Source organism: Neomonachus schauinslandi, chromosome 7 (assembly GCF_002201575.2).
Source record: "Neomonachus schauinslandi chromosome 7, ASM220157v2, whole genome shotgun sequence".
Classification (NCBI taxonomy): domain Eukaryota; kingdom Metazoa; phylum Chordata; class Mammalia; order Carnivora; family Phocidae; genus Neomonachus; species Neomonachus schauinslandi.
Genome location: NC_058409.1, coordinates 145000575 through 145023932, shown reverse-complemented (window position 1 = coordinate 145023932; position 23358 = coordinate 145000575). Strand labels below are relative to the sequence as shown.

Genomic DNA, 23358 nt, shown 5'->3' with positions numbered 1-23358 from the left:
GAAATAAGTGCTATTTTCATACAATATTTTTATACAATTTCATACAATTCATTTATTATGCTAATAAAGGAAAGAAAAAATGGAATCCTTAGGTATAAAATATGGAATTACAAAAAATTCAGATTTTAAAAAGAACCCAATAGATGTCTTAGAGATAAGTAATCATTGAAATTATATACTCAATGTGGATGAGGGATTCACCAGAATGAATGCAGCACAGAGAAATAAAGAGGTGTAAGGTTTGAGGAAAAATTGTAAGACCTGGAACACAGAATGAACAGCACAATATACAATTAATAAGATTTCAAGGAGGAAAAAGGAAAGAAAGAAGGAATATATAAGGTGATAATGTGAATTTGCCAATATGAATCTTCACACTGAAAATCACACCTAGGCACTTAGGTAAAGAAGAACAAATACACATGGGGAAAGAGTGTACTGAAATCCCAGGGGGAAAAAAGCACCCGTGGTGGAAAGACAAATTATCTAAAAAGAAATATAATGGGATTGGGGGCGCCTGGGTGGCTCAGTTGTTAAGTGTCTGCCTTCGCCTCACGTCATGATTCTGGGGTCCTGGGATCGAGCCCCGCATCGGGCTCCCTGCTCAGCGGGAAGCCTGCTTCTCCCTCTGCCACTCCCCCTGCTTGTGTTCCCTCTCTTGCTGTGTCTCTCTCTTCAAATAAATAAATAAAATCTTTTAAAATATATATATATAATCTTATATATGTGAGATCTCCTGTTTCTCCTGAAATTCTTTGATACTTATTCCATTACTCATTTGAATAATCAATGCTCATTAATTCTTTAATACTCATTTCAAAAGAGCCACTTTCATTTTGATTTTATCTCCAAAAAGGAGAAAAAAATAGAAGAAATTTAATGATGGAATCATTCATGTCCACTGAAAGTAGACTTGATTTTCTAAACACAAATGATAGAAAACTAACTATTATGGAGGCAGTTTTCTTTTGAGGGGCTACCAAATTGGTGGGCCCAAATATTGGATACTATGAAAGTAAGTTACTCCCTGTGAGTGGGTATGAATTTTAGGGGAAAGAATGAAACAAGGAAAGAAGGAAGGAAAGAGAGAGAGAGAAAGAGGGAGGAGGGAGGGAAAAGAGGGAGGGGGAAGAAAAGGAGGAGATAATTCTCACTGTCCAAGATAAATGAACCTTATAGCTTTTACTGAGACCAACAACAGCCAGCTGTGGATTCAGGTCATCAGAAAGTAAGGAAATGCCTCACAATGTAGCTTGAATGTAAGTTAGCAGTTTAGTTTTTCTCCATTAATCAAAGACCAAAGGTTACAGTATGATACTCTGGTCCTTTGGATTCTTTGGGGGACCTGGATCCCACCAGCACACTTCCGTACTTTCATTAGACTTTGCCCCTTATCTTCCTTCTCTAAGATGGCAACATCCACATTCAGAGCAACAGGATGGAGGAACAGACCCAGAAGCAGAGGGCAGAAAGCATTCATAACTGCCATCTCTTGAGGAAACTTCCCAGAAGCTATGTCATGACACTTTGGTGTAAAACCCAAGACAGATCTTAGTCACATGTGGGAACCTGGCTCCAAGGGAGCCTAGAAGTAGTAATCTTCAGTCTGTATAACAGGATGCCTATCTAAAAATGCTGTCATCATGAAAAAATGGAATTCATGAAAACCAGTATTCTCTCCAGGAATGAAAACTGATTTGTGTTGCATTTAGCTGTATGTCAGTGGTATGGTAAGATTTCAGGAACCATAACAATAAAAATGGAGCTGAGCATGTTTGCACTCACTAAAACAGGCCATGGGCCTTTACTTTATACCTAGGGATATATTCTGAGCATTTGTTATAGAAATAAAAATTCATGGGGCACCTGGGTGGCTCAGTTGGTTAAGCGTTTGCCTTCGGCTCAGGTCATGATCTCAGGGTCATGGGATCGAGTCCCGCGTCGGGCTCTCTGCTCTGCAGAGAGCCTGTTTCTCCCTCTCCCTCTGCTGCTCCCCCTGCTCTTCTCTCTCTGTCAAATAAATAAATAAAATCTTTAAAAAAAAAAAAAATAGAAATTCGTGGTAGAAGCACATACATGCACCCAGTTACATGTGGAATGATTCTGTAGCTGTTTATTGAGCTGTCATATACCAAGCATCACTAGAGATGTGAGGAAAGCATCAGCAACCCCCAAAATGCTCTTTCTCTCACATAACTTACATTCTGTTAGGAAGCACAACAATAATGTAATAAACAAATACACATATAATAATTCAGTGGTGATAATCTTTAACAAAAAATAAGACAGAATAGGATACTCTGGGAGCGATGGAAGGTAGTATTTCAGATGAGGGTGAGCAGGGAAAGCATCACTAATTAAGTGACATTGAAGCAGAGGCCCAAATGAATCGAAATGGGAATTATGTGGCTATCTGGCAGAAGAACATTCCAGATGATGGGAACCACAGTGTGTTCAAGGAACCAGGGTGGTGGGAGCAGAACGAGCCAGGTGAGAGCTGTAGAGGATGGAGTCTGAGGAGTAATGGGAGGGCAGGTGTTGGCCCTCCCAAGCTATTAGGAGAACGTTGGGTCTGACGCTGAGTGTGACAGGGAGGCCTGGAAGGTTCTCAGCTGAGGATATGCTCTGGGTATGTTTAGAAGCATTGTTCTTGCTGCTGTGCAGGGGAAGAGGGTTAGAAATAGGAAGACCAGGTAAGGTGATGGTTGGTACTGGAGTAGCAGAGCAGGTGGTAACTGCTGGAGTATCTCAAGAAGACGGATGGAGACATGAGCAATAAGAGAAAGCTGAGTTCTGTGGGGTTTTTATGTTGGTGTTGGTTTTGGTGTTCGGCCTGAACAGTTAGGAAAATGGGGTTGCTATTTACAGGGAGGGAGAATCCTTAGAAGGAGCAGGAGGGGAGGGCCGTGAATCAAGGGCTCAGTTCTGGACATCAAAGACATGCGTATGCATCTTAGACGTCCAGGTGGTGGAGCTTCATGGAGGGAGGGAGTGTGTGAGTCTCGGGTTCATGGAGGAGCTAGGGGTGGGGTCATAATTTGGAAAACCCAGCACATAGGTAATTTTTAAATCCATCGGTTGGAATGACCTCACCTAAGAAATAAGTGTAGAAAGAGAAGACTGTGGGCCTTCTGCAGGAATAATCTGTCTGAAACTTCAAATCTTCAGCCCTTATTGTTGCTGTGGAGTGGGGGCTTTTTACTCTGCCAAATACAGTTCCTTCTCCCTTTTGCCACATCACAGGACCTTCAAGTGGCCAGAACAACCCAAAGCTCCTAAGTCCTGTTATCAGAGAAAGGCTACTGTGATCTGTAACAGCGATGAATATTTAAATGCCTCTTTTCCTTTTCAGCTTTTGATTTTTTTTTTACCAAATTCCCTTTCATTTTGAATTTCTATCACCTGTCACTTAAAAAAGAGAGATAAAGGGGTTTTTATGACTGCATGCTAACTTACAGTTAAAAGAAAAGCCTTCTTCCCTGAGTTCTTATCCTTGCGGAACACCATGTAACTGGTGTGAACAGAGTGTTAATCTGCATCTTTCTTGGGGGGAGGAGGTGAGCGCAGAGAGGGAGGAGGGACATGGAAGTCATCACATTAAATAGAATTCCAGGTAAAGATACCATTATTTACCCACAAAAACAGTTTATAATTAATATAACTTTCGGACGTTTGCGGGATAGTGGATGTATATTTCTGCTGGATTTTTCCTGCCTGCAAATGTGCTTCCTCATCCAAGTCAGGACCACCTGTAAGCAATAAATTGACTGGGAAAAAAAACAGAAAGGAGAAAGGAACTTTTCTCAAATCAGCCTATTCCATATATTGTAACAATACACTTGATTAAAGTGCCGAAGTCAAAAATTATCACTAAAAAAAGTGTAGCTGTTCTCCCCTCATGACAGGGAAGAGTCAAGTTTGCTTTTCAGTGAGTATATAAATCAATTATGCTTGGGTGTTAAAAAGAAACAGCTTTGCAACTAGAATGTTAATTAAAATTGATTATTTTACACAAACATCTTGGTATGCTTAATGAGCCTGAACATGGTCTTGATAGAGCAGGTTGGGTAAATGGTTATAATTAAAAGCTTTTGGCCGGCCATTACTTTGGCTCATGGTTTTTCTTGTTCCCTGGGATGAGAGGTACATCCATCTGAACACGAATACCAGTGTGCTATGAACTTGAGCACTGGACAGTCATGGGTTTGAGCCACTCTGGGTCTGAATCTCAGGTTGTGGACATAATGCTCTAGATACCCAATCATCTACAAATAGAGATAATTTTACTCCTTCCTTTCCAGTGTGATGTCTTTTATTGCAATTTCTTGCCTAATTTTCTCAACTAGTAACTGCGGTGTAATTTCAATAGAAGTAGCCACAGCACATGTATAATCTTGTTCAGGATCTTAGGAGGACAACATTCAGTATTTAACCATTAAATGTAATGTGACCTGTGGGTTTTTCATGTATGCCTTTATTAGGATAAAGGAAATCCCCTTTTAATTTTAGTTTGTTAAGTGTTTCTGTAATAAAAGGTGTCAGATTTTGTCTAAGGCTTTTTCTACAGCTATTGAGATGGTCATGTGGGTTTCTTTTCCTTTATTAATATAGTGTATTATATATTAATTGATTTTCAGATATTAAACCAACCTTGCATTTCTCAGATAAATCCCACTTTGTCATGTTATATAATCCTTTTGGTATGTGACTAGATTTGGTTTTGTAATAGTTTGTCAAGGTTCCTGCATCTATATTTATAAGAGACACTGGATTCAGTTTTGTTTTTTTATGGTATCCTTTTCTGGTGTTGGTATGAGGGTGATCCTGGCCTTACAGAACCAGTTAGGAACTGTTCCATCCATTTCATTTTCTAGAAAAGTTTGTAAAAAGTAGTTAAAATTCTGCTTTACATGTTTTGTAGAATTCACCAGTGAAGCCATTTGGGTGTGAGCTTTTCTTTGCAAGTAATTTTTGGTTTAGATTTTGTTTTAATTACTGATTCAGTCTCTTTTATAGGTCTATTTAGATTTTGTATTTCTTCCTGAGTCATGTCTGATAGTTTGTGTCATAACTTACTTTTTTTAGTATTTAAATTCAATTTAGTTGTCATATAGTGTATTGTTAGATTCAGTGGTAGAATTTAGTGATTCATCAGTTGCATATAATACCTAGTGCTCATCACATCACATCCCCTCCTTAATGCTCATCACTCAGTTACCCCATCCCCCTACCCACCGCCCCTCCAGCAACCCTCAATTTGTTCCCTATACTTAAGAGTCTCTTATGGTTTGCCTCCCTCTCTGTTTTTATCTTATTTTATTTTTCCTTCCTTCCCCTATGTTCACCTGTTTTGTTTCTTAAATTCCACATATGAGTGAAATCATACGGTATTTGTCTTTCTCTGACTGACTTACTTCACTTACACTCTAGCTCCCTCTGCATCATTGCAAATGGCAGGATTTCATTCTTTTGATGGCTGAGTAATATTTCACTCTGTGTGTGTGTGTATAGTGTATATACACATATATACACACACACATTCCGTATCTTCTTTATTCATCCATCAGTCAGTGAATGTTTGGGCCCTTTCCATAACTCTCTTACACTGTTGGTGGGAATGCAAATGGGGGCAGCCACTATACAACACAGTGTGGAGGTTCCTCAAAAAGTTAAAAATAGAATGACCCTATGACCCAGCAATTGCACTACTAGGTATTTACCCAAAGAACACAAAAATACAGATTCAAAAGGACACATGCATCCCAGTGTTTATAGCAGCATTATCAATAACACAAGGGATGCATTTTATTTTTTTTAAGATTTTATTTATATATTTGTGAGAAAGAGAGGGAGAGCAAAAGCAGGGGGAAGGGGCAGAGGGGAGGGAGAAGCAGAATCCCTGCTGAACAGGGAGCCTGATGCAGGGCTCAATCCCAGGGCCCTGATATCATGACCTGAGCCGAAGGCAGATGCGTAACCAACTGAGCCACACAGGCACCCCCAACGGATGCATTTTAAATACAAAAGGGGATGGAATTTAAAGGATAGAAAACATGTATCATCTAAACAACATGAGAAGATTACTACACATAGAGTAATATCAAAGTAGACATGAGGGAAAGAAGTATTGACAGAGACATTGAATAATGATGAAAGAGGCAAATCATCAGAAAATATAGAATCATGAAATGTGCATAAAGCCTAAAACAGAACTATGAAATACATTAAAGGAAAAAATATTAAAACCAAAGAGTTTGATAAATCTACAATCATAAGTAGACTTTTAATATCCCTTTTGCATGCCTTACTATATAAATAAGGATATAGCAAATATGAGCAAGATTATCTACTTCTTGAAACTGATCATAGAACATTAACCCAGCTGTAAAATACATGTAATTTTTTTTTAACATATAATTTATTATTTGCTTCAGAGGTACAGAAGAAGAAGATAGCAGGAGGGGAAGAATGAAGGGGGGGAAATCGGAGGGGGAGATGAACCATGAGAGACTATGGACTCTGAAAAACAAGCTGAGGGTTCTAGAGGGGAGGGGGGTGGGAGGATGGGTTAGCCTGATGATGGGTATTGAGGAGGGCACGTTGTGCATGGAGCACTGGGTGTTATATGCAAACAATGAATCATGGAACACTACATCAAAAACTAATGTAATTGTATGGTGATTAACATAACATAATAAAAAAAAAAGAGTTAAAAAAATACATGTGATTTTAAACTGCACATGGAACATGGCCAAAATATATACTAGGCCATAGAAGCATCTTGACAGATTTGAAAAGATTGAAATGAATTTGAAAAGATAAAAAAAAATCTTACAGTGTGATGTCTAACCACACCAAAATCAAAATAGAAATGAAGAAGAGCAGAATATCTAAAGTATCCCTAAATATTTCAGCATTAGACTACATGCTTTTGAATAACCTATGAGTCAAATTAAAAAATCACAGGAGAAATTAAAAAATATTTTGAATGTCAAAATATAACCTACCCAAAGGTGTGGGATGTAGCTTAAAGCAGTAATTTAGGGAGAAATTTGTGGCTTTAAAATGTTTATATTAGAAAAGAAGAAAGGGTTAAAATTTGTTGTTGAAGTTTCAACTTAGGAAGCCAGAAAAAGATGGGCAAATCAAGTAGAAGGTAATAAATACTAACGAAGGAAGAAATCCAGAAAATAGAGAACAACCAATACAGAAAATTAACAAAGCAAAAGTTGGTTCTTTGAACAAGTTTAAAAATTCCTAAACCACTAGCAAGACTGATCAAGAAAGAGAGAGAATCACAGAATCACAGAGCACCCAAACTAACATAAGGACATAAGGAATAAAAGAAGATTCACTACAGGTCCTACAGACATTAATGGATAAAATATGGAATATTACAAATTACTCCAGACCAAAAAGATTTACAATTTACTTAAAAGGGGAAAATTCATTGAAAAGCAACCCTACCAAACAGCAACATAATGGGATAGAAAATTTTAATGGGTGTATATCTATTAAATTTATTAAATTTGATTTTCTAAACATTCCTACAAAGAAAACTTCCCCCTACAGTGATTTCTTTGTGAATTCTACTGAACATTTTAAGAAAATAAGATGGAAGGATCTGGCCAAATATTGTCAAATTTCATAATTTTGAGTGGATTAAAATGTCCTATTCATGGAAAGCGGCTCAGATTGAGGCTAAAACCAAAGGCTACCTCTGTACTAGGTACAGGAGATCTCACTAAAATTAAAAGACAAGAGGTGAAAAATAAAGGATGGAAAACAGCTATTCCAGGAAACAGTTTACAGGAAAAAGAAAGCTGCAGGAATAAAAACTTCTGACAACATGGAATCAAGTGGAAGGCATTCAGCACAAGAAATAGAAAGACTTGCATAATGGTACAGTCACCAAGAAGACTTAGCAATTGTAAATCTTCATGCACTCCAGCATCCCTTTGAAATAAAGAGAAGCAATTAGAATGTTCAGATACATTGACAAACCCACAATCCTAGCCGGAAATATTAATACGTTCTAAAATTGACAGACCAAATTGAACCATTAAGTCAGCCCACTGGGAATTTGACTAACTCATCCGGCTCTGACAACAGACATATTTAGGGAACATGCTTTGTTTCCAGTGAAAGGAAATAGATAACATTTTTAGAAATCCGTAAGACACAACAGAAGTAAATCATGTTCATCACATCCTAGAAGAAAAATAAATTGTCAAAGCAGAAATAATAGAGGCCGCAATCTCTGGTCAAATCTAATGAAATTAGAAATAACAGGGGCAGACCAAAAATAATCTTCTTGTGGAATTTATAAATTAGACTTCTGAGTAACTCTTGTATTAAAAGGAAATGGAAATTGAAATTATAGGCTTTTTAGAGAAGAACAACAATGAGTAACTACAAGTCAGAAACTGTAGGATTTGGCTAAAGCAGTAGTTACAGGAATATTTATGTCCTTAAATGCATTTATTAGAAAATATAAAAGATTGGCAATAAATAACAAGAAAAAAGTAATATAAGTTTGTGTAAAGAAAGAGGAAGCAATTGTTAAAATTTAAATCAGAAACTAATTATATAGAAAACCATCAGAAAGCATAGACCTTAATAATAAGCCAAAAGCTCATTCATTGTAAAGATCAGCAAACACGCACAGCTTCAAAAGTCTGATCTAGAGAGAAAAAGAAAAAGGACATTAAGGTCAAGAAAACAATGCCTCAAAAATGGAGACTTTTAAAATTAAAAGAATATTATGTAGAATATTTCACATTTGAAAATCTAAATCTAAATTTTCCAGGAAAATTATCAAAATTGACTCAAGAAATAAAGCCAGTAAACAAGGCAGAAATGTGACACGTCTACTCCTAAAAACCAAATCTGGGTCAGGAATACAACTGAATGGACATAAATCCTTGGCCACACCACTTAATAGAGGTATGACTTTAGGCAAGTTATTCAGCTTCTCTGGGCCTCCGTTTCTCCTTGGTAAAATGAAGTAATGATAGTAACTACTATCCATGATTATGGTGAGGATTAAGTGAATTCTGCATATAAAGCATTTAGAACAGTACTCGGCACAGAGTAAACTATCTTCATATCAGCACCATCTTGTATCATCATGTCCTCACCATGATCATCACCATCATCCATCACCATCACCACCATCACCATCACACCATCCATGTCATCACCATCACCATCGTTACCATCGTTGTCTTATGACCATCACTATCATCAGATGGTTTTACAGTTGACATTTACCAAACCTTCTAGAAGAGACCATTGATGTGTTATTTAAACAGTTTCAGACCTAAGAAAAAGATGTAATGTTTCTGAACTCAACCTTATGAAGCTAACATTACCTTGATACCAGAAAGGAACCAGGCAGCACAGAATCAGAGAAAGCCCATCAGAGCTCTCCTGTAAAACTGGGTGAGAAAGATGGCAAACACAAAATCAGCAGATGAGTTACTGTGTCCCACTTCAGTCACAAGAGTGCCAAGAGGCCTCCATTCCTCTGAGGTGTTGACTGTTTCACACTCCCCTCCCCCCTCACTGCCTGGCTAAGCAGGAGGCTCTGAGATTATGTGTTAGGGAGATGTGAGACTGGTGGCTTCTGACCAGAGACTGAGTCCTGGAGTGCTGTCTGAAAGCAGGATATTCTAGATAGGGGAGGTAAGGACATATGGTGCTTACCTCCACTGCACTGTAAGCAGCTCAAAACAGGTATGACATCTTACTTGTCTGTGACATTACATACAGCCTAGCATGGGGCTAGATGTATTTGGTGTATATACACCCTTCTAGCAGAGACTTAGTGTTACTCATAAAATGTGAACAAATGTCATTATCTGGCTAGGCATTTGAAAGTACTGGGAATCACTCTAGCAGATAACTCAGTGCCCAGTGCATCACCAAGTCAGGCTCACGTTTGGGTTTGAAGTCAAACTTTTGTTGACCTTGCTTGATGTGTAAATCATCCCATTAGAGAGGAGGTATTTGAGAGTATGCGCTGAGTGGAACCTTCCCATCATGACGGCCTCAGGCACTGGTTATCTGCTTTGTTTCTGTCACTGTGGACTCACAGCTGTGCACATGTGTTGCTGAGTTGCACCTGAGCCTTCCGTACATCCATATTCAGTGTTGCCGCTCTGTTCTCTGGGCCAGTTCTTCTGTCTCCTCAGTGTCTCTGGCCAACCTCGCTGTTAGAAGGTTCCATTGCAGTCTGAGAGACCCCTAACCTCTCCTTGGATGTCTCATTTGAATTTCAACTCTGATTATTCATTATGGTTCAGCTCTTTTAATACCCCTGAACACTTCTATCCTTGGATTAAATGAGGTTTTAAGAGGCTTTGAACTTTTTAATGATTTAAAGGATGTCTCCGGGCACCTGGGTGTCTCAGTCGGTTAGGCCTCTGACTCTTGATTTTGGCTTGGGTCATGATCTCGGGGACATGAGATTGAGCCCTGCATTGGGCTCTGAGCTCAGTGGGGAGTCTGCTTGAGATTCTCTCTCTCTCAAAATCAAATAAATAAATCTTTAAAAAACTAAAAAAAATAAAGGATGTCTCAGAGAGGCATGCAATTCTTATAAATGCTTTCATCTACCTGCAGCCTGTCGGTGGCAGAATTGTAACTTAATTTTTCACGTGATCATAGGGAGAAGCTTGCATGTTCATCAGCTTGTGCAAGAATGTGAAGGCCATGGTCCCTGAAATCTTTGGGGGAACCTCAGTAAACATTTAGCTGCATGATTGCTGAAAAAAGTTGAATCCGGTTGGATTGTACTTGGGAGGGCAAGTACTCGGTGTTTCCTGAGTGAGCAGGAGTGAGGATGGGCCAGGAGGTCCTCAAAGGCATCAGATGAGGCTGCTCCTCTGGAGAAGAGGCCAGGCCCAGCCATCAAAGTGCTAGTTGTGTAAGAGAGTCAGAAAAGAGATGGTTTTGCTTTCACAAGGACCTGCTGCTTGTAGGGCAATTTTGATAAATGAGCAAGATGATCAGTCACAATTGCGGATACACTTTTCTCTGGACGTATATTTGGTTTTAGCTCCATTTTCATTTCTCAGAAGGTGAGTGAGGAATGAAGTCCTCATTACGTTAAGCCCAAAGTGTTACTGATGGCTTTCCAGAATAATGGAAACTCCCCCCACACTAACCTGTTCCTTTTCGTTCCCCTGGTAGAACGTCCATTCTCGGGATCTCCTTCGGAGCTGCATTTCTCTTGCTCGCCTTCATCCTCTTCATCTGCTTTGCTGGACAGCTTTTGGTAGGTACTTCAAATGCGGAACTTCTTTGAAAACTGTGCTCATTGAATGAAAACTGATTGCTTGTTTGAAACGGGAGCTTGTTGATTTACCATTTCGGGCATTTACAGATCCCAGCAAAGCAGCCTGCATGCTTTATGTCTGTGGCCCAGAATATCAACCGAGGCAGTTCGTGCACAGCCAAGACACTAATTTGAAGATTATTTGAAGTGTTGGCTGTCACGCCATAAAACTATATTCATGTTTATTTATTTCTGTCACCACTTTGTATCCTCTCTGACTTTTCAGGGTATTTATAGCAGTAAACACTAGTATAATAGGAGGTTTTTTCTGTACAGGGGAATTAAAATTTAAACCAAATATGTCTTTTATATCCGCTGTCAAGATAGAAAATTTTGGAACATTTGAAAATAGCAAATGTAAAAATATATTTTTTTAGTGTTTTAATTTAAACCAATCATCGCAAGCTGTTACAGTTCAAGTGCTAGTTCAGGATGTAAGAATCAAATCTAAGTGTATTCTTGAGTCTGAAGTAAGTGGTTCCATGAGAGCATCATAGGAAAGCCAACAATGAGATAAAAGTCCAAAAAGATAGTGTTTTATCTTGTGTGGAAACAAGAGAGGCCACTCTGAGCCAATTTCCAAGCATCGGGTACATTCTAGTCTGATGTGTAGAAATCTTTGAGCCAAAAAGTGTTAAGATTTCAGAGTATGTCTCTGTCTCTCAACAGTGGACACTCTATACCTATGTCTCTGCCATATACCTTTGCAAACTGATGTGGGGTTTGTTTGCTAGATCATAGTTCAGATGTTTCAAATCGGACTGGAAACTCTTCCCAAAGTGGCACTATGGTTTCGGATTTCCTGGAATGCACACGTGGCATCTCAAACTTCTTTAAAATCCCCTGAAAACTATAGGTTGTAAATATTGCCCCATGGGAATCCTTGTCAAGTTTCTAAAATGCTTACCTACAAAGAAGTCTGGCTTTCCATGTTCACATTTTCCTTCGTTGGAAAAGCACACGGGCTCCCCCCTCTGTTTTCCCTGCCCCCAGAAGGCTCCTACAGCCCATTTCTCGGGGTTTCAAAACAGGAACTATCCCTCGTGGTCCTGCTGGAAATCCAGGCCTTTTTCTGCTTACAACAGCTTCTATCATTGTGCTTAAATGGCCCCGTTTCTCATTTGCTGTTCCAAGGAATCCAGTCTTCAGGGTGGGGGGAGCATAGTGTATTTTTAAGGTTTCAAGCTGACTTTTTCTTTCCGCTAATTTGCTATTGAAAAGAAACAGAGAAGGGGGGGCTGGAAAAAGAATCTCCAGAGCAACTTTAAACTGCCTTTGAGAGAATGCTTTTGCTCTTATGTAATGTCTCTCCTCTCGGCCTGGGTATAATCCAACCAACGGCTCATGGCTCCTTGTCTCTCCCGGGCCCACCCTGTGGTGCTTCGGGGCTGTTGGGATTCCACACCCACAGGCCTGGTTTCTCCTTCCCAGGGTCTTCCTAAGACCCTGACACCCACACACCAGATGCAAGGGAATCCGTAAGTCTGTGTTGTCTTAAAGGGAATGTTTCAGTGCTGGGAATGAATGGGTGCCTGCCTCCTCCTCGAAAGAAGCCTGATTTGGCCAAAGTGGTCAGGAAGCCTGGGCTTGAAGACGTCTGTCTTTCTGAACTTGAATTAGTAGGGTCAGGGAATGAGTCTCCCCCCATTCCCACCAGTGACCGGCTGTAATCCTTGGTCGAGAGGTAATCCTGATAAAATTCAAGAAGGGATTCTTCTCATTCTCATATGAGGTTCTCTGCACTGTTTAAAGGATTCTGTAAGGACTTTTTTCTAACCATCAACATCAAACAAATTAAGGCAAGGCCAATGTAAAAAGGCTTTCAGTGTGCTTTCTGTTCTACCTTCCAAATTCAATGAAAAGTGCTGTGTGTCACAGATAATCCTAGTGGTCATGGAGAACATGCATTACATCCTAACTGCACATCCCCTGACCTCCTGGAAACCTGTCAGTTGTAGGAAGTGTTCCTATGATTTCATTTATTTTTGGACTAAATACTGAGTTTCTGAAAGTATATTTAATATCCCAGAAATATTAATATCTTCCATATTCTCCCATTACATATGTTAACTTAAATGCCAGAAGCAACATTGATGCTCATAATACTGGCACTAAATTCTCCGGATGAAGAATTCAAGTAAAATACTTGGGTAGAGGAGGTTGAGAAGAGGTAAGCCTGACGGAGATTTTTCCTCCAAGAGCTTTACCTTTGTCCCCCCTGGGGACCTGCCTGCCATTGACTTGTCATTACTATAGAGCTGGGTTTGATTAAAAAAAAAAAGTAGAGGCCCATTAAAATGGGCAAAAAATAAGAGTGATCATGAAATGCAGGGTTTTTTGTGTTTTTTTTCCTTTTGCTAGAAAAATCAGAGACTTGTTCAGTGTGAGAAAAAAGTCAGGGAACATATTTGTTACCACATTTCCTGCAATGAGAAGCCAGGAGCAAACCTCTGTCTGCTCCCCGCTCCTGCCCCGCCTTGCCCTGGCGGCTCCCCAGCAGCCCCCCCCCACCCCCGCCCCATGTGCTCACTTCACCATGTGGGTGGGCCCTACAACTGCTTGCCTTCTAGAAACTTTCTCAGAAACCCTCCAGCCCCTGCAACGGGCCCTTCCTCGAGCGCCGTGCGGCTTAGGATCTGTGCCATAGAATTTAGCACTTGATTATATAACAACTGATTTGACTCCCCCTCCTTTTTTTTCTTTTTTTCTTGGTTGAGTGTGACTGTTGTTTCCCCTTACATAGAGTGGGTTTTCTGAGAATTGTTTCCCGCACTGGCTTTCTGTCCCCCAGTGAAGCCAGCAGAATGCTGCCCACAGACCTACCTTCTCTCATGCACTACAATTCCTTGACTCTGATCGGCTTCGACTTGTCTCCACGGTTGGAAATAATCTCCTGGCCTTGCCCAACCAACTCTGAGAGCCCACCTTTGTCACACCCACGTCCCTCGTGCCTACTGGTCGGGCTTCCCGTTTTGTGCTATTATCTGTGATCTTTTCGATGAAAAGGGCGCTAGCGAGTTTGCTGCGGCCCTGTTTTGTTCATTGTAGTACTTCAGGCACTTGAGATACAAGATAAATATTGAATCTCAGTAAGCTTGAAGGAATGTTGGGTTGCACCCAAAGGCAGCCTCCTGGCCCTGCTGCGCAGAAAACGTCTCACTCTCCCCCTCCCCTGGGGGGACTTTTTCTGAGCATGCGGCTCTGAGTTCAGCCCCAGTCACCAATCCCTGCTGCCAAGGCTGCCAGGCCCCTGCCCAGCCGGCGTCCTGGCCTGTCCCCATCCTCCCTTGTCAGTGTCTGCAAGCATGCTGCCTCAGTGCCTTCCCAAGGTTAGCATTTCAGGATGGCAGACCTTGAGAGGCAACAGGAAACTCAGAGATGACCTTGTCCGGCCCCACATTTTGTGGACGAGAGGTGCCCAGCTCTGGAAGTGCTATGTGCTTCAGCCGGTATCCACTTCCAGTCATTTAGGGGAAAAGTTTTGGAAGGTGCCAGCTGTGTCTGGAGAGAGTCACCAGCAGGAGAGTGCCCAGCACCAGGCAGGGATGTCCACGTTCATGGTCGTGGGCACGAGTGGCCTTGCAGTCGTAGCTAAGCATCCACTGGTCAGAATCACACTGGAAAGTCAAGACCACCTCATAGAGAACCTCATTCATCTTTCCCTCTGGTCTAGTTTCCTGATACACATTATTCAGCTGTTGGCCCAGTTTATTTAAAACTGGATTCTGGGGAAAGTACAGCTTCTTCGTAAAAGACATTTGGAAAGATGGGGAGGGGGTGGGGAAAGTTAATTTACGAGTGAATTTAGACTCTATAAACTATTCTAGTAAGAAGTACCTTTCATAATAATACTTTGCAAAATGTTTTCACATAAATGAGACTCCTTCAAATATGAAAATCTATTATTTTACTTGATAACAAAACAATCCAGTTTACCTAACTAGAAACTAAAACGTAGAATAAGAGATTCAAGTTTACATTTTCGTTACAGTCAGCGATGAAAGTAATAATACTTGTCGTAATATTAGTAATAATAAATACACAATTACTGCCAGATTTAACACGAAACTACCTGAGTGGACTTACATCTCTGTAACAAATACAAGAGAGTGGCTCTAACCAAAAATACCACCAAGAAAACCAACCCCCAAAGCGTCTTTTAGAACAGAGATGCCAGATAACAGTAAATGAAAATGCTAGCATGCTCAGAAGAGATTTTTCTCTCAATGTGGTTGCCTCGTGCTTTGTGTAGCAGAGATTCTGTGATGCCCGCCCACCGACCCTATTCCTGACAGAGATGAAAGCACAAACATCAAGTTTGTCCTGTGGAAAGAAAGTAGGTCACACACTGGCTCATAGAAAAGCTTTCTACCCCACAGAAGCGTTTTTCCCTTGAAGTCTATTTTCTCCAATGTCATATAATTCTGCCAGCGTTCTTTCATACTTTCCCACTGTCCTTTCCTTCCCTCTTTCTATTCAGCTTTTCCTTGTCAGTATGTGGGTGTTAGGTGTGTCTCTGGTAAACAACATCCAGTTGCATGTTACGTCCTCTGATCTAGCAGTCTCTCTCTTTTAACTGACAAGTATAACACATTTGCGTGTATTATAATTACCACCACAGTCTTATTGTGCTTTTTCTTTAATCCATCATGTGTCTTCTTTGTTTCTACTTATTTTTCCCTCTCTCCTGTATTCTCTTGGATCCATGGAATTTATTTATTCTCCTTTATTCCTTCTAGTGTCTTGGAAGTTTTAGATCCTAGTATTTTCTTTTTACTGATTAACTTAAAATGTATAACGTACACAAGACTAACAGAACTCAGTAATATCTCCATCTTGTTGTTGAAGAATACCATACTCTAAATCTGATCATTCCATCTTCCATTCCATTATCGAATATGGAAGATGGAATAAGATGATCAGATTCTTGAAACTGGAAACTCAGTAGTTATGCTGAAGAAAGTAAGATAAGAGCTGGGTAGGTAACCTATAAAACAGCACAGAAAGAGAGAGTGTTGGTTAAATTTTTCTAAATTTGAACTGCTCATGTTATTCATTGTCATCATCATTCTTGTTGTATATCAATATCTCACCTTTCTTCCTGAATATCATTCCTTCCCCCAGGACTCAGTCTCCATATTCCCAAAGGATTGTTCCTTTTCTAATCTTTTCAGTAAGAGCCTGTGCATAATGAGGTCAGCTTTTGTATTTTAAAAATGGTCTGTTTTTTCTTCATTGAGTTTGTGATAATTTCTAACATTGTGAAAACATGAGTCCATATTTTCCAAGGAGAAATCCACAGTCTAATTGCTATTTCTTGGTAGCTAATATGTCTTCTTTCTGGTTGTTTTGTAGATTTGCTCTTTGTCAATCGTGGGCCATAGATTCCTTGTGTTGAGGTACAGGTTTGCTTTCATTTTCCTGTTTGGGAGTCAGGATGTCACATCAGCCACGGAGCTCAGGTTTTGCTCCAGGTCCGCAAAGCTGCTGCTCCATAGCTCCTTGTATTTTGCTTCTTTCCTGGTCCTTCTGTTCTCTTTTTCTCAAACTCTCATTACAAGTGTCTGGAATCTTCATTGTACCTTCTGTGCCTCAAGATTCCTTTCATGTTTTTCATCCCTGTCTTTCTGTGCTATTCTGTGGGCTATTTCCTCAGAGCTATCCTACTCTCTTCAGCACAACTACTGAGTTACTCAATATCTACATTTTTATCTTTTGAGAGTCTTTGTGGATCATTTTTAAAATGCATCTGTTATTTTCTCTTAAGGGCTCTTTCATTATGTACTCTAATCCATCTTTGATTATTTTAATGTTATTTTGACAACTGTTTCAGATTGATAATGATACCTGAAGATCCTGTGGTGCTAATTCTACTTTCTGTTGTGTCTGTTGATTCTTCCTCTGAGGCCCATTGTCCTATGTAGTTCATAATTTCTTTTTTATTTTGAGGTCATGTTCAGTGGGAATTATCCTCCAACAACTAGCAGGAACTCTAAGGACTTTCTCTGGTCTTTGACCCAGTTCAAAACCCCTCAACTTGAAGTTCCTATTACGAAGCAAGTAACATAATTTCAAACCCATCACCCATATTTAGAGTTAGAATTTATCATTGGAAGTTTGTTGATACTTCTTGAACTAGTGCATGAAGTTTTTCTTGACTTCACATGGAGGGAACAGTCTTCTGAGGCTTCTGGGATTTTTTTGTTTGTTGTTTTTTGTTGTTGTTGAAGTATAATTAACGTACAGTATTGTGTTAGTTTTAGGTGTACTATATAATGATTCAACAATTCTATACATTACTCAGTGCTCGTATGATCCAGTAATTCCACTATTGAGTATTTACCCAAAGTAAATGAAAACACTAATTTGAAAAGAGATAGGCACCCCTGAGGCTTCTGGTTTTATTGAGGGATCTTGGTCTCAGCTGCCCACCCTTTGCAAGCCCAAGGCAACATCTTCTTTCCTCCTGTGAGCATCAGAAGCCCACCCCTTAGGTGTCACAGCTTGTGTCCAGTTCCAGAACACTCCTAGGCCAACCCCACAGCCTCAGTCCCTCGGTGAACTCCTTCTTCACTTCTGGCTGCTGGAAATTTCTCTTTGAAGAATAAGTGGCTGATACACATTAAGATAAGATCATTAAGATAAAGATAAGATAACATAATGAGTAAGCCTCTGTTGAGACCCTACTCTTTGCTCAACACTGTGCTGCTTTGGGAATACAAAGAGGGGTGTGATATAGTCACCATCCTCAGACAGCTCCCCATGTGGCCAGAGACAAGCACATCATCAAAGATAACGCGATGTGGACAGGCTGTGAGTGCCACACAGTGGATGGACGGCTGAGAAATGTGTTTCACTCAGGGCTTATGAAAGAAACGTGTTGACTTTGTAAATATGATTGATTGAAATAAAGAAGCCTTTCTGTAGGAAATTCAAGTACAATTAAAGAATCAATAGTATACATGGCAGTCTCTGTGGCACGAAATGTAACAAGTAAATATTGCCGCAGCTGGTTGCTGCCATTCAAAATGACAGTCCTTGGGGAATTAAAATGCCAAAGTAGATGTTCCTTTAGGCAATTACACAAAAATGCACGTTTATATGATAAACTTCACCATTTTTTTCAGGCAAGATTTTAAGATGAGCTTTGTTTTTCTAATAATAAAAATTTGCTATTTCCCGTTATATTTATGGCTTTTCTAAATATTTTTCATTTTATTAAACTTCACTTAATAGCAACATCTACTTCTTTTCAGGTAACTGATTTTATTTTTTAAAAGGACTGGGGCTCCTGGGTGACTCAGTCAGTTCTTAAGTGTCCAACTCTTGATTTCAGCTCAGGTTGTAATCTTGGGGTTGTGAGATGAAGCCCCACATTGGGCTTCACACTGTGTGTGGAACCTGTTTAAGATTCTCTCTCTCTCTCTCTCTCTCCCCCTCCCCCTCTGCTCCTCCCCCCACCCACGTGCACGTGCAGGCTCTCTAAAAATAAAAATAATAAAAATAAAAGGACACTAATGAAGTTGTTAATGCAATCTGCTGCTGTAATTATTACATTAAATTAGGAGGAATTTTAGAGTGAAAGATTACCCATTGTTTCTAGTGCAAGAGGGTCAAAGTGGGGGGGAGGGAAGGAAGGAAGCAAGGAAGGTAGGGAGGGGAGGCAGTCATTTTTTCCACTTGTTGTTTTTCTTTTAGTCCAAACACAGTATATGAATATTTTATTTTTCTGAGAAGAATCTTCTGCCTGTACTGAATGAAGAATGTTGACATTCATCCATACCCTTGCTGGCTAACTGCACTGGCCATTGTCCCCCGCACCAAGCCCCCGATAGCGTTTGCATATAAATTTATATTCTTTCTCCTTTTACATCTACCACTGCAGTTAGTACGAGTTCCACATCTGTCAGTGGTTGCATGTGGCATCGACAGCCGTGGCATTTCTGGAAGGCCCACAGTGAGCTCACTGTGAGTAGGAGGCCAGCATGCATACAGTGAGACCCATTGATGGTCAAGACAGGGAGGACACAGATTTGACTGGAATGATGCCAGTCACTAAACAAAAGATCACATAGAGGAACAAACCTGGGCTCTCATTTTCGTCTGAAGAGCACCTTCTGAATAAATGCCCAAATATTCTAGGAGATGGTATCATTTATAATGTTTCATTAGGGTGGTGCAAATTTTAATAAACGTATTTTTCCAACAGGGACTTTACTCAAATACTTAACCGAAAGTAGAATAAACTGAGCTAAAGTATCAGATCAGGATCCAAGCAGTGCTTTTTACTCAGAGCTGCAGTAGAATCAACGGTCTCCTTTTCCTTAATCAGATCCTTCTGCTTTGAGACTGATGTGTCTTCTCTCCTCGGCTCCCACGAACATCTTCACCTCCCTCCTCCTCCTCTCTCTGCACTGTGGTTCAGGGCACATGCTCCTGTCACCCGCTGTTCCCTTGTCCCTGTTGCCAGCCATGCTTACTGATTCTCACGTTGGGACAGTTCTCTTCACGTGGCCTCTACGTGATGACAGGAATGAAGAGAGAAGGCAGGCTGCCTGGAGGAAACACCGTAGTGAAAAGGAGGGGAAATGAGGGTTTTTTTTTTTTTCATATTGGTATGAAGCAAGAGATTTTTAGTCCCTAAAATGTCTCTGAGAAGTATTGTTTTCTTCATAAATGTAACAAGAAGAGCTAAGGCTTCTATGTCCTGCCCTTGGTGCCTGATGTAGCTCATTTAATCTCTTACAAGACCAAGAAGCCAGGCATTATTATGCCATTTTAGAGACGAGGAAGCTGAGACCAGGGAGGATAATTACCCCACAGAAAGTCTCTCAGCTGTCAGGGTTTGATTCTGGGCCCCTGGGCTGGTTCTTACTGTCCTAACCACCTCTGATCCTGTGTTGTAGGATCTCATGTAGGGACGCCTGGGTGGCTCAGTCAGTTAAGCGTCATGACTCTTGGTTTCAACTCGGGTCATGATCTCAGGGTTCTGGAATTGAGTCCTGCGTTGGACTCCACACTCAGCACGGAGTTTGCTTGGGTTTCTATCTCTCTCCCTCTGCCTCTGCCCCTCCCCCCCGCTTGAGCTCTCAATCTCCCTCTAAATGGATAAATGAAATCTTTAAAAAAAAAAAGAATCTGATTTAATCAGTGTATTAGCGTTTGACATACTGCAATGCTTCCATTAAGGCTAAAGCTGACATATAAATCAAAACCTCAATGAGATACCACCTCACACCAGTCAGAATGGCTAAAATTAACAAGTCAGGAAATGACAGATTTGGCAAGGATGTGGAGAAAGGGGAACCCTCTTATAGTGTTGGTGGGAATGCAAGTTGGTGCAGCCACTCTGGAAAACAGTGTGGAGGTTCCTCAAAAAGTTGAAAAATAGAGCTACCATATGACCCAGCAATTGCACAACTGGGCATTTACCCCAAAGATACAAATGTAGTGATCTGAAGGGGCACGTGCATCCCGATGTTCATAGCAGCAATGTCCACAATAGCCAAACTGTGGAAGGAGCCTTAAATGTCCATCAACAGATGAATGGATAAAGAAGATGGTATATATATACAATGGAATATTATGCAGCCATCAAGAAAATGAAATCTTGCCATTTGCAACGATGAGGATGGAACTAGAGGGTGTTATGCTGAGCGAAATAAGTCAATCAGAGAAAGACAAGTATCATGTGATCTCACTGATATGAGGAATTTGAGAGACAAGATAGAGGATCATAGGGGAAGGGAGGGGAAAATGAAACAAGACGAAACCAGAGAGGGAGACAAACCATAGAGACTCTTAATCTCAGGAAACAAACAGGGTTGCTGGAGTGGTGGGGGGTGGGAGGGATGGGGTGGCTGGGTGATGGACACTGGGGAGGGTATGTGCTATGGTGAGCGCTGTGAATTATGTAAGACTGATGATTCACAGACCTGTACCCCTAAAACAAATAATACATTATATGTTAAAAAAAAAAAAGACTAAAGCTGACATGTTTTTAAGAATCAAGCAGAAAGATGATGTGAAAGAGGGAGAGAAATAAAGGTGCTGTTTGTTTGCAGGAGGATTCGCTGTTTGGGTTTTAGGGATGTCACACCTGTCTTACTGTCATATTAACTTAGTACAAGTCAGAAAAGTACAGGATGTTGGCCTTGTCTTAAAATTTTTGAAATCAACCTTTTTTTTGTTTTCAAGACACATAGCCGTAGGGCCATAGCCCCTTTCACATGAAGGTGAAAATGTAGATCCCTGCAGAAGCCTTACGTACCTGCTTGTCCTGTCAGGGACCTCTGTGAACACGCACTGTAGCGCCGGGCACAGGCCGTGTGTCACCCACCCCCCAGAACTCTCCCCGCCTCTGTTCCCCCACCACCTGGACGAAGGTCTGCATCACAGTGGCCCTCCCCGGAAAGGCGGCCCTCAGGATGAAGTGAGCTCATCCCTTGAAATCCCACAGAACAGCATCTGGTCCACAGAAAATGCTGAGGGAACGTTGCCATCCTGTCAATACCTCAGTTCCGTCTCGTATCCAAAGAGCTTCTCCAACATCCATGCTCACGGCCACATTACTAGCAAGAGCCACAAGCCAGAAGCCACACAGTGTCCATCCGCAGATGAATAACTTCAGTCATTCATGACCTGAGCCTGGGTGGCTCAGTCGGTTAAGCGTCTGCCTTCGGCTCAGGTCGTGATCCCAGGGTCCTGGGATCGAGCCCCACATCGGGCTCCCTGCTCGGCGGGGAGTCTGCTCCCCCTCTCTCCCTCTGTTCTCCCCCTGTGCTAATGCTCTCTCTCTCTCTGTCTCTCTCTTCTTCTCTCAAATGAATAAATAAAAAGTCTTTTTAAAAAAATAAAGAGGGAGAGGGTTCTGTTCTGTGTTTTTAACACAATTAAAAATTTGGACGAGAGCCTCTCCAAGTGGAAAGAAGCCCCCACAGGGCAGGAGGAGGTAAAGCCATCAGCAGGACACACGCCCGAGAGCAGTGGGTGTTTTGTGGAGCTACGGGCATCATTCTGCTTTGGGGTCCACTTGTATTCTTGGGACGAGCTACCTGCCCCCCTGTGTTCAGCATGGATTGGCTGAGGGATGATAATCGCTTTAGCATTGCTGTGATCTGAGACCCAACGCATCCCCCAACTTGGTATAATTAACTGACACATTTTTCCTTCACCAGAGATTTTTTTAAAAAACATAGTTTCAGGTCTATTTAAAAGGACATAACAAGCACGTTCTACATTTATCATAGAAATTTAACTAATTTGTTCTTTATTTGTAACAATGATGCCAACATAATTTTAATAAGGTTTATGACCTGGTCTGGGCCTCCGGGGTGGGGGGGTGGGGAGCAGAGCCTGCTCGTTTGCTCTGTGAAGAATACTGAGGCCTCTGGTCGTTTTAAACATCACGAAGAAACTCGAGAGAATACATAAACCAGCAATGCATTTCCTTTTCTGTCTCCTCCCAGCAATGCAGCAAGAAGGCCTCGGTCTCTCTCCTGTGGCTGTTGAAGTCGTCGGGCATCATTGCAGACCGGCCCTGGCCGCGGGTCTCCCTCACCGTCCTCACCACGGCCATCATTCTGACCATGGCCGTGTTCAACATGGTGAGTCAGGGCTTCCGCCAGCACGGCCCTCGCGGCTTCCCGTGCCGGACTCGGTGGGATTTTCCAACCTTGACCGTAGCTCCGAGGTGACACCAGTTATTGCCTATTCAATTCACCCTCCACCTGCTGCACCAGCGGCTTCCCACCTCCCTGCTGGCTACGGAGATGACATTAAATGTCAGCAGGGCAATCATCAAAGATCACAGAACCATCTAGATACAGGGAGTGCAGTGGGAGAGGCGTCCTGCTCTGGAGTCTAAAAGGCCCGATCTCAGACGTCAGCTGCCCACTTCTCCAGCTGTGCGATTTTCGAGGGTGTTCATTAAACGTCCACGGACTCCATGTCCACGTCTGGGTCCAGGAGCGAATGATGGAGAAAGAATTCTTGAAACATTTTTGGTGCAAAAAGGT

At 41.2% G+C, this 23358-nt stretch overlaps 1 protein-coding gene across 1 annotated transcript in view; it reads left to right on the top strand.

Moving 5' to 3' along the window:
- ADCY2 (adenylate cyclase 2) overlaps nucleotides 1-23358 on the top strand; it is a 399704-nt gene that overhangs the window by 317470 nt on the left and 58876 nt on the right. Inside the window, exons 15-16 of the mRNA XM_021702488.1 lie at nucleotides 11197-11281; nucleotides 22810-22947. Coding sequence (XP_021558163.1) covers nucleotides 11197-11281; nucleotides 22810-22947 — 223 coding nt within the window. The remainder of the gene's footprint in view (nucleotides 1-11196; nucleotides 11282-22809; nucleotides 22948-23358) is intronic.